This window comes from Bubalus kerabau, chromosome 5 (genome assembly GCF_029407905.1).
Source record: "Bubalus kerabau isolate K-KA32 ecotype Philippines breed swamp buffalo chromosome 5, PCC_UOA_SB_1v2, whole genome shotgun sequence".
In the NCBI taxonomy this organism is placed as follows: domain Eukaryota; kingdom Metazoa; phylum Chordata; class Mammalia; order Artiodactyla; family Bovidae; genus Bubalus; species Bubalus kerabau.
This window is the reverse complement of record NC_073628.1, coordinates 94580518-94592869: the sequence shown is the minus strand read 5'-3', so window position 1 is coordinate 94592869 and position 12352 is coordinate 94580518. Positions and strand designations below refer to the sequence as shown.

At 37.5% G+C, this 12352-nt stretch overlaps 1 protein-coding gene across 6 annotated transcripts in view; it reads right to left on the bottom strand.

Moving 5' to 3' along the window:
• DNM3 (dynamin 3) overlaps window positions 1-12352 on the bottom strand; it is a 660520-nt gene that overhangs the window by 39029 nt on the left and 609139 nt on the right. For all 6 annotated transcript variants that reach the window (XM_055582241.1, XM_055582242.1, XM_055582238.1 and 3 more), the window contains one exon: window positions 710-874. In XM_055582241.1, coding sequence (XP_055438216.1) covers window positions 710-874 — 165 coding nt within the window. The remainder of the gene's footprint in view (window positions 1-709; window positions 875-12352) is intronic.

Below are 12352 nucleotides of genomic sequence, written 5' to 3'. Positions count from 1 at the left end.
ATAGCCTATCTTATCTAAAAGATAAGTTCTCAAATAAATTGCGTTATTATTTATAGTTTAGCAAAGTAGCGACTAAAAGAACCAAACCAGACCATGTAATTTAAGTATCATTTCCTGACTGCTGTAAAAATAACCATGAAAAGGGAAAGATTCTATGAAATATAGATCAATTACTTTGAGATCCTTGGTTCTATCATCTTACCTTAGAAAAGAAAAAGAAACTCATTTCATATCCATGGGGATAGGGCAAAAAGCCCTTTGCTAGGTTAAAATAGTATTCTATAATTTTTAGAAGGTGAGAAGAACCGTATTACCATATTCTGTATGAATATGTAGAAAAGAATAGATATCTTTTGCCTTTAATTTCAAAGTCTAGAAGCCAGGGTATCTGGTTTTATTCCTGGCTTTGCAACTAATTTATTACTTGACTATAGTATTTTTTCTCTGCTTTATCATGAGCAAATTCACACCCTTCTAGAGGAGACAGCCAATAGGAAATACCACTTTACTGTAGCTAGAAGTTTTATGTTTTCTTTCCTAAGTTCCCTTCCACTCAGTCAATTACCACTTGTAATGGAAAATGATAAGCCTGGGTAACAGGTGTTTTGACCATCCAGAAAATATCACAAAGAAGCTGAAGAGAGTGTGAGCAATTTCCACGCTAGTATGGGATTAGAAGTTAAAAATGAGACAGCTGATAAACACTTACATTATTGATCATAAGGTGCATTATTGTTTTGGGGATTAGGTCTCGGATACATTTGTTGATAATAGACATATAGGAATCTACAAGGTTGCGAATGGTCTCCACTTGTCTCTCCAACTGTGGGTCCATAGAAAAATTTTCTGCTTGGCCATTCTCATCATTTTCAGTCTAACAGAAAGGAAAGAAAAACAAGGATTATTTCACATTGATTCAGAAGAAAAAAAATACCAGACATTATCATATGATTGACTTCTGTTTACTGAATTTGATGGTAACATCTTTATCTTATCAAACAGCCATTTACTCTGAAAAGAGATCAGAACCATGCAGTTATTATTCTACCTTTAGCCGGCCACAATCAAGGAAAAGCAAAATACTGGGATTCTGAATGAATGTTTAGACAGACAATCAGATAAACAGTGCACCTAACAACGTACCTCTAGAGAACAATGTAATCTTAAGCCATTTGCAAGTTGGCCAAAGAACTGAATCCAAATATCTGATGCAGATGTAAACCTCTGGGAGGGGTCTCCAGGGATTCTATAGATTAGAAATAACCTTGGTGGTGTTCTGGAACTCCTAGGTCTGCTCTGGAATGGATCAGCACTTGGATCAGTCCAGATTTAAAACTAAATCTCCTAGGCCTGGCCTGGATCCAAAATAAGAGATACAGGGAATAATGCATTTTTCCATGCACTTGCTGGAATTTGTTCTATAAATTCATGCTTCTGTCATCACTACTAAAGGCTGGCTCCACTGTGAAAAACTTAGAGTTTTAACTTCCAACTTGTTATTCTTTGAATAAAACAGAATACATCCAAACACAAAGCATTTATTTGTGCAACATGAGAGAAGCATCTGTTTTCTATACTCTGCAACTTGAGTTAATTAATTTTGGCTTATCCACCAGAGGCTGGGCTGGGCATCTTCATCATTAAGGGCTGACCTGTTGGCTTGGCATTGAAATAAATTTAGAATAAATGGTCTCCATTTCAAGTCAGGTTGAACCATCTAAGCCCCAGAACATGATACAAATACTGTTAGTGGTCTGGCTGCTTTCTAGCATTTGGAAAGATTTAATTACTAATGCAAAAAAAGAGGGGGATATAATTTATTGCTTCCAATGTGGACATGAAGTAATTTTCTTTGGAAATGTACCTACTTTGATCTGCCAGGTTTTTAATCATCCAATCAGTTCTTGTCAAAGCACTGTGCTGAATTGCTTAAATGGATCTATAAATAAGTGTTAACTTTGGATCAATACGTATGTGTGAAAGGCATATTTGTAGGCCACAAGATCAACAATAACAAAGATAGAAATTAGTTCTAAACATTTATATAGGCTTCTGTTGCTTTTCTAACACCTTACAAATATTAAAATAATATGTGCTAACTCTAAAACACAACAGTTACTTTCCAAACCTAAGAGTCGAGTCACATACTTCATGATGACAACTGGAGGACATCTCTGAGGCATCTTACTGCTGCTGCAGCAAGAGAGGGGATTAGATGTCTCAATAATGACAGTTGTTTCCCTATCCCTATACCATTTCTTTTTAAATGGTCTTTGGTCACTGAAAGAAGTAAATCAGGTAGTTCCTTACTTTTATCATTAATTTGTAATATAAGCACAATAGGATTTGGGATAAATAGGTAACTAGGGTGATAAAGTGGTAAAGTGATAGAGGGAAGATCAGCAAAGGCAGTGAAAAAAACTTCCCAGGGCATTAAAAACTACTGAAGATTGTGTGCCACACTAAGCTTAAATTCTAAGAATCAGTGGTAACTGCAATGTTGTCTTAAGGGCATCGTATTTGAAAGTAAAAATTTAGGTTTAAACTCAGGCTTTATTAGGTACGGTTGTGTGGCCACACCTCGCTTATTTAATGTAACTGAAACTCAGTTTCCCCATCTTTAAAATGGGGATAAATGAGATAATGCATATGAAGTAACCTAGCCAAGGGCCTTGTGGGTTCTCAATAATGTTAGTTTCTTTCTTTCCTTTCTGAATATTCATGGAATGAGTTAGAGAGCTGCTTGGTTCTCAACACACATTATGAAAATTTAAGCTGAAAAATTTGAGCACAAGACATTTTCAATTCAAATAATATAAAAATAGCAAACTACTATTTTTAAATCTCCATGTTTTCTACAAGCTAGTCTCTTTCCCTGGAATCCCCTCCTTCCATCTGTGAAGACCTTTTATCTTTTAAAAGTCAGCTTCACCATCACCTCTTCTAGACAAACTCCCAGTGGCCCTAGGACCCACCGTCACTCCCTGCACAGTACTTCATCTGTGTCTTGTACTACCATCTATGATTTATATCCAGCCTAGTTATGCTTCTCCCACTATTAGACTCCAGGGTCTTGTTTAATTCTCCCTTCTCATCAGCTAGCACAAAGCTTGATGCACCAGAGAAAGAGAAGGAGGAGGAGTTGACACTAAAAAGGCTTTGCCTAAATCAAGGAGGCTGCCTCAGTACATTTCAGGATCTCTAAGAGTGCCTATTTGTTACAAAATTGGAGATGAGAGAAATCCCAAGTTGATGAATTAGGATCCACTACTACTTAATCATAGTGAAAGTGAAAGTAGTAGTTGCTGCGTCCCCTCTGACTCTTTGCGACCCCACGGACTGTAGCCCACCAGGCTCCTCCGCCCATGGGATTCTCTAGGCAAGAATCCTGGATTAGGTTGTCATTCCTTTCTCCAGGGGATCTTCCTGACCCAGGGATCAAACCCAGGTCTCCTGCACTGCAGACAGATTCTTTGCCATCTGAGTCACCAGGGCAGCCCTGATTATAGTGAGGATGATAAAATGACGATGAAATCGTGTATGTATCAAGTGAAAATACATGACCTGCAGCTTTGTGAGGAAAACATCTTTTACGTGAAGCAATATATATCTCCATAATAGATAAAACGCATTTTAGTTCGTCTCTCTGACCTGAAACATATTGGGATTTTGCTGTCGTATTTAACAAAAGGGGATGATGGCATTTTAGCATCAACATACTTTCTCTGCCAGGAACATGTTTGAGCACTTTCTGTGTTCTAGGTACTGTGCTAAACACTTTACATAGACGATCCACACCACAACCTTAGGAGGTGGGTACCTCTGTTATCATCAACCTAAGAGCATGCTGAGGCTCTGAGAGCTGAATTGTTCAACAAATATAAGGTGAATATAATGTGAGGGGCTACGATGGTAGCTCAGCTGATAAAGAATCTGCCTGCAATGCAGGAGACCCCAGTTCGATTCCTGGGTCAGGAAGATCCCCTGGAGAAGGGATAGGCTACCCACCCCAGTATTCTTGGGCTTCCCTGGTGGCTCAGTCGGTAAAGAATCCACCTGCAATGTGGGAGACCTGGGTTTGATCCTTGGATACAATGTGAAGCCAATTTCTAGTTTTTTTTAGGTATAAAAAAAATAAGAACTATTATGAAAAGGGGAAAAACTCATAATTTGTCAAATCAGTTTCACAGATAAAATAATAAATGTAAAAAGAGTTTCTAGGAAAAGATGACATTTAAATACTTATATTTGTAAAAATAAAAAATATGATTGAACCAAAAGAGAAAACTGGAATAAACAGTATTTATTAAAAGAACCTCTAGGAAAATGAAACACCAGGAAAATTATACCACCATTTCTATTTTCATATAGAAACACTAAATTTTCCCACTTTACCCTATACTTAACTTCTAGCCTTGCTTTAATTTCTGCATATCAAAATATGCAAAAGACATTGACTTTCACTTTTTGAAACCAGATGAAAGTAATAAGCAAAAAATTGGAGTGAATAGAGAACACTGAACAGTTCAATTCTCAACATTAAAAAAAAGAAGAAACATTTCAGAATTACCAGTAAAATAATTAGAAATTCTCTTTAGGTTTTGGAAATCCTAGTCGATGTGTAGTTACATGCAAATCTTAACTACTCTGATAAGACCATGGGCATGATGGGGAGTCACAGAATTCAAGTTATGATTTTAGAAAGAAAGGAGTAATTGTCCCTTCTAATATGTCTAAGATGAATGGGGGAAATGTACATATGTAGAATTTTTTCTTTTAACCGAGTAACTGCAGAGAGCAAATGCTCCTCCCTTAAGCAAATTCTCTATGATTCTCTTTTCTGTATGAATACTGTGTATGACTGTGTATTTTTTCTTTGTTTAAATTATAGGATTGCGATAGGATTCTTTGCAGTCTAAGCACTGAAGTGACAGCTGTTTATCATTATCTTCATCAAGGGAATGTAAAATAAAAATAGTAATTTGTCTCTGATCTTTGAGGCAAAAAAAGAATGGTCTGCAAACATTTAACCTTTTATGTGCAGGTTCATTGATGCTGTTTACAAAATATGAATAATATTGTGAAAACCAGCTTTCCTTTTGAAAAATAACAATGGACAGGCCTTCCTATTGTAATTTTTTTTCTAAATAGCTTTTGAGAAATCTAATGCAATGTAAATAATCAAAAATAACAACTTAGACTTGCTTGTAAAAATTAATATTATTTACACAGTATTCAAGAAATAGGCTGCTTTATAAAATTTTAATTTAAACGCTTTTTCCTAAAGACTTGAATGGAGAAGGGAATGGCAATCCACTCCAGTATTCTTGCCTGGAGAATTCCATAGACAGAGAAACCTGGCGGGCTACAGTTCATGGGGTCACAAAGAGTCAGATACGGCTGAGCTACTAACACACAAAGACCTGAAACTTCAACAGGTCAAAGAATGAAGGAGCCAGATCAGAAATAATTCTTGCCATACCTCAAAGCATCCACTACAGAAAAACTCTGGGCTTGACCAAGATGTATATTTTTCATGTTTTGTCTTTGTCTCCTTCCTTTCCTTAAAGCTCTTACTTATGTCATAAGCTTCTTTGAGGATCCTGAAACCATCTGAATAAGGCTGGTGACTGCACTCTTTGGGGGCTTCCCAGGTGGCGCTAATGGTAAAGAACTCACCTGCCAATGCAGGAGACATAGAGATGTGGGTTCAGTCCCTGGGTTGGACAGATCCCCTGGAGGAGGGCATAGCAACCCACTCCAGTATTCTTGCCTGGAGAATCTCCATGACAGAGGAGCCTGATGGGCTACAATCCATAGAGCCTCAAAGAGTTGGACATGAGTGAAGCGACTTAGCACACATGCACAGAACTGCACTCTTTAAAAGTGAAATAACAGAAATACAAAGTGTCCCGTCAGGAATATACACATAAACATACTACAGAGCTCAAGGGGGCTTTGCTGTGTCTCTTCTCACCAGTGGAGAACTTGGGGAGATAACCTCCAGATTTACACAATTGATTTTTTTCACATAACCAGCATCTTATTATTGTTATACAGTTCTCCACTACTGTAAACAAAGGGTGTGTGTGTGTTAGTTGCTCAGTCGTGTCTGACTCTTTGTGACCCCATGGACTGTAGCTCACCAGGCTCCTCTGTCCATGGGATTCTCCAGGCAAGAATACTGGAGTGGGTTGCCATTTCCTTTTCAAACAAAGGGTAAAAAATATAATTTAACTTTTCTTAGTGAAGCAGGTCATCATTATGAAAATATGTTGCCATGGTAATGCTGCTTTGAATCTTCCAGCTCCACCTTATGGAGATTGTCTCAGTAAAAACCTTTCCCCACTCCCATTCACTTCTAATTTGCAGAGGCCAGAAAGGGAGGCAACCAAACTTATAAAAAAAGACTGTGGGAGAAACATGCTTCAGGAAGTCTTTGAGGATAGTCGAGGCTATGGTCTGTTATTTTGGGACAGGTATTTCACTATAAAGTCAATACAAATGTTTACGTAGTGCCTAATGTGGTCTGTGAGAGACATAAATGAAGCCTAAAACCACACACCTTGCTTGTAGCAGGGTAACACAGTGTCAGATGAATTAGTGAGTCAAAGGTGAGCTCAAGCACGGTGGGCTTCTGGGGAGTCTTTACTGATAGCAGCATTCGAGATGGACCTTCAGAGTTGGGTAAGATTTCAAAGACAGGCTGAGAGAACATGCTCATTACCTTCCCCTAGTACTTAGCACAGGGCCCTACATTTAACAGGAGCTTCTTAATATTGTGGAATAAATGACGGAAAAAACTAACCAACCCAGGCCATTTCCTGAGGGATTGGATTTCTGTTTCTGAAGGAACCTGAGCGACTGAGCTCCAGATAACTGGGGTATTGTTATACAGCATGATCTCTTAGATTCCTACAAATGAGTTCAGCCTCTTATTTGCCCGGAAAGGGTAAACAGCTATCTGCATTGAGAATTGTATTTCAATTGATATAAAGATTTTAACAGTCTGAAGATGTCTACAGATGTGAGCGGTATTTGTAGTCAGAACACTGGGAAGCAAAGGGGCATTTATTTGCACCTCCAATCTGTAAGAAATAGCCCTATTACAGGAGAAAACACTGAGCCTCACCTTATCCAGGGTATACAGGGGATAACCACTATGTTAGTAGGCAGGACCCAACTTTTTCTGATTCTGTTATTTTCCTTCCTTGACTCTTCTCCTTTACCTACTGTTAATTTTTTAGTCTCTCTATAGCTTTGTATCTCTTCATCTTATATAACGTCATGATAAACATTATAAAACTATGTAAGATTAATATGAAATTAAACAGACTGAGAAAACCTTTAGGGTTTTAAAGATAATTATTTGATTAACAACAACAACAAACCTATCTTAATTCTGATGCAGCTATATATCTTTTTTTTTTTTAACTCTCATTTAGCCCAACAGCTGCCTAACAGTATATTTCTGTCCAGTGCCCTGTATGTCTGAAAGTGAAAGTGAAAGTCACTCAGTCCTGTCTGACTCATGGGGTCATGGACTGTATAGTCCATGGAATTCTCCAGGCCAGAATACTGGAGTGGGTAGCCTTTCCCTTCTCCAGGGGATCTTCCCAACCCAGGGATCAAACCCAGGTCTCCCGTATTGCAGGTATCAGGATTCTTTACCAGCTGAGCCACCAGGGAAGCCCAAGAATACTGAAGTGAGTGCAAGTGAAAGTCGCTCCGTCATGTCTGACTCTTTTGCGACCCCATGGACTATACAGTCCATGAAACTCTCCAGGCCAGAACACTGGAGTGGGTAGCCATTCCCTTGTCCAGGGGATCTTCCCAACCCAGGGATCAAACCTAGGTCTCCCACATTGCAGGCAGATTCTTTACTAGCTGAGCTACCAGGGAAGCCCATGAGGATTCTTAAAGAAATCTAAAAATTTACAAGCTCTGTGTTGAGGTACTCCTAGAAGTTATAATAATTCCAATCTAGGTTTTAATCTAAAGGCCTGTATTACTTTATATAGCAGATAAGTTTATTAATATGAAAAATACAGATATATAAACTATATTACATATATAAATACATCAAATATTACTAAACAGTATTACTAAGAATTCTTTCTACAATTGGTAATATTTAGTTTTGGAAAATTTCAATCTTTATATACCGAGTTTACTTGCCATGAATAGCAACCTTTCATCCAAACAATAAACAGTCTAAACAGAACAATTTAAAAGGTTTCTTCAAAGATAACCATTCTCCTCACCATCATTTTTGGTTTTAGATAATATTAGTAATTTCAAAAGGGACAAAGTTATTTTTCAATATTAACTATTAGGATTAACTAACAATATTAACTGTTTAAAATTTAACTTTGTCATAAATAAAACCCTTTTACTAAAAGAATTGAAATGACAATCAACTGATACAAATTTCCTTTTTGATTAAAAAGTAATTACATATTTTTGGAATAGCAGAACAAGAACTAGAATATTTCTAAAGAGAAAAACCACCAGAACACAGGAACAGATAAAATAAAAGGTAAACATAAAAACAATCTGTGAGGATTAATTTTGTTTGACATCTTGGCTGGACCACGGACTAGAATACCGATATTTGATACAAACATTCTGAATATTTCTGTGAAAGTGTTTTTGGATGAGATTAACATCTAAATTGGTGGACTTTCAGTAAAGGAGATTGTCCTCTGCGATATGGGTGGGCCTTATCTAATCAGTTGAAGGCTTGAATAGGACAAAAAGACTGGCCTCCCTCAGCAGAGAATTCTCCAGCAGACTCTCTTTAGACTTCATCTGCTACACTGGCTCTTGTTTCTTCTACAACAGACTGCCTTCAGACTCCAATTGGATCACTGACTCTTCTGGGTCTCCAGCCTGCCAATCCACCCTGTAGATTTTAGACTTGCCAGCCTTGTTAATCATGTGAGCCAATGCCTTATTAAAAATCTCAGAGATAGACAGATACAGATATATATAGAGAGACATATCGATATGTATAAAATATGCACATCCTATTGGTTCTGTTTTTCTGGAGAATGCTAATACACAGTCTCACTATAGATTATAAAACAGTATGTGATTCAGTGTTACATTGCTTAGTGAAGTTAGTAGGTGCTGTAGGAATTCAGAGAAGCAGAAGATCAAGGAGGCTGTGATGGGAAATTACAATGGTCCCACTCTAATGATTTAACTGTACTTCATAGCATTCTCTAAGTGAGAGGGAAATGAGTTAAAAAATAATCCATCTTCATCCTCTCTATTCTATCACAAGGTCGTGCCATTCCTCCCCTGTTGATAGACCAAATATGAATGTGGGAAGTCTCTTCTCCCCCACTCTCAGTTCTGGTGGTTAGATGGGACTGCATGGATCAGGCCAAGTACCCCAACACCAATCTACCTATCTGGCCTGGCTTCTGTGATGACAGACGGCAATGTGACCAAGAAAAGCCAATCACTGCACATCTGTCAGAACTGTTAGAAGGAGAAGCTCCCTCTCAGTTAGGATGAGAGCTTCTTAAGATGTAAGCCTGACGGCTAGCCTGCGTCAGAGTGAAGAGGGCTCAAACCTGCCAGCGAATGAAGTCAACACGGAGAACTGTATAGATGAAACATGGAGACAGGCATCTATTTAAAGACATTATTGGAATGTCTGGATCTGGCTCTGACAGCTCTATCTACCTCTGGACTGTACAGTCATACCAGGCAGTAAACGGTTTTGTTAGTTTTAAAAAGTTAAGTACACTTGAATTTAATTTGTTACCTATGTCCTAAAGAATCCAAGTGAAGAAAACATCCAGAGATAGTCATGATGTCCTCTCAGCCTAAAGTCTTTTTCTTCCACCTCCACATACTCATCCTTCAAGGTTTAGTGCAAATGCAACACATCTTTGAATGCTGCCTCTAAAACACAACACCCTCTGAACATTCAGTTTAGACGTTTGATCCTTTGTCTTGTATCTTAGTTAGGTATGTAAATGTTGACTTCCCTAACCAAAATGAAAGTTTCTTGAAGGTAAGGATCATAATAGTTGATGGCAAATATGCAGTTAATCTCAACAAAAAGGTAAATGTTATAGGGCTAAAATGATGCTAAGAAAATTCTTAGAGGACACCATTACTACACTGATGCATTCTTATTACATTAGTACACATACTAGTTAGTGGGCTATATTTTTTCTTTTTTTCTTCAACCAAATTGGTAGACTAACTTCTACCATATAAAAATGTTTCTACGTTGAAAGTTATGATGAGAAAAAAATCTCACTAAATGACAATAAAATGTCAGGGAGTATTCAAGCTGCTTTACATATACTAACCCATTTAATCCTACAGCAACCTTATGAAGTAGATATCATTATTTATTATGGTTACTATTTGAATTTTACAGTTGAAGAGTCTGAAAAGCAAACTCGTTTAAAGTCACTTAGTTAATAAGTGGTAGGGTGGGAATTCGATACAGGTATTCCGATTACAGGATGTACCCTCTTAACTGTTACATACTATTAGCTCTTCTCCATTCTTGACTAGGGTGGGGTTGATGTTCACCCCACCAGCAAAAGTGATCTGAAAACACCTTGAAATAAAACATATGCTTCCAAATGCTGCTAGGATAGTCCGGTGAGAAATGCCTTGTAGACATAAAACAATTCTTCATGATGTTGATCATGATGAAGGCTCTTCTTTGATTCAGAGTGATGCTTTTGCTGCTGCTAATTTTCTAAGATCACTATCATCACAAATGTTTCATACTCAAGTAACCAAACGTTATGTTCACAAGAAAAATCCTAGTGGTATCGTTTATAAGAAAATACCTGAAGACTAGGAACAAAAATGACCATTTCACAAGAGTAATTTATGCTTTTGGAATTCTATTATTCTCATCTAAAAATGCATAACTGCAGGGAAATTTCAAATTATTACTTCTATCATACAATTTGTTTAACAGATACTCTCATTAGAATCAGGGTATTAAGGGGTTATAAGGTCTATGCAATGAACACTGGGTCTCACACAGATTAGATGATGGACAAAAATATGAAAGAAAAATAATAACTATTATAAAACAGAATTTGTTTGTTGTTCAGTCCTTCAAAAATGTTTACGTGGATGACTACTGATGCATTATAGTAAAGTTAATTAAGTCCTAGGGAGATCAGGGGTGATAAAATTCAAGTATTATGAAAACAGCATGGGAGGTCATAAGAGACAAACTATATAATAAAATAACAGCATGGTACACAGTGGCTTTAAGTTAGTTCTCTCTTATCTTAAAAGTTCAGTGTAAATAGAGTACTTGCTTTACATGCAAAAATATGTAAAAATAAACATAAAAGAATGCAATGGGTTAGAAACACACAATGGTAAAATTCTTTAGGTAGAATCATTATGTCTTTCAAGAGTATTGGGGAAAAAAATGAAGCCTTTAAAGAAGCAGCTATAGTCAAGAGTTTTACATTTCTTCAAGGTCCACTGAACACTATAGCTGATAAAGTTGTCAATGGGATTCTACTGCAGAATTCTCAAAGGTCTCAAGATAACTTTTTCAGCCACGGCACCCCACTCCAGTACTCTTGCCTGGAAAATCCCATGGATGGAGGAGCCTGGTAGGCTGCAGTCCATGGGGTCACTAAGAGTCGTACACAACTGAGCAACTTCACTTTCACTTTTCACTTTCATGCATTGGAGAGGGAAATGGCAACCCACTCCAGTGTTCTTGCCTGGAGAATCCCAGGGACGGGGGAGCCTGGTGGGCTGCCGTCTATGGGGTTACCCAGAGTCGGACACAACTGAAGTGACTTAGCATTAGTATACAGATGGTTTAGTGAATACACCTTGCCAACATCCTAGGGTCCCCAACAGCCTTACCAGATGATCCAGATAAAATATCTAAAAGATGTTTTAGGAAATTTAGATTATTTTCTGTTAATATGATTACCCACACCAATATTCTGACCTGGAGAATTCCATGGACTGTATAGTCCATGGGGTTGCAAAGAGCTGGACATGACTGAGTGACTTTCACTTTCATTTTTCATGTACCATCTCACTGCTCTTGCTCATTAACAATATCTCAGTTAAACTAAGTACTAAAAGTGAAATTAAATTGAAACTGAGAAATTTATTCAGAATTAAGATTTATTCTTACTCCTCCAATAGGTGATGCATACAGTGTCTTAACAGTCCAAAGAAATAAAATATGTCATCCTATAGAGATAAAATGCAAGCCACATTTCTGTAGCCACATTAAAAGACACTATGACCAAGTGGGCTTTATCCCAGGGATGCAAGGATTCTTCAATATCTGCAAATCAATCAATGTAATACAACACATTAG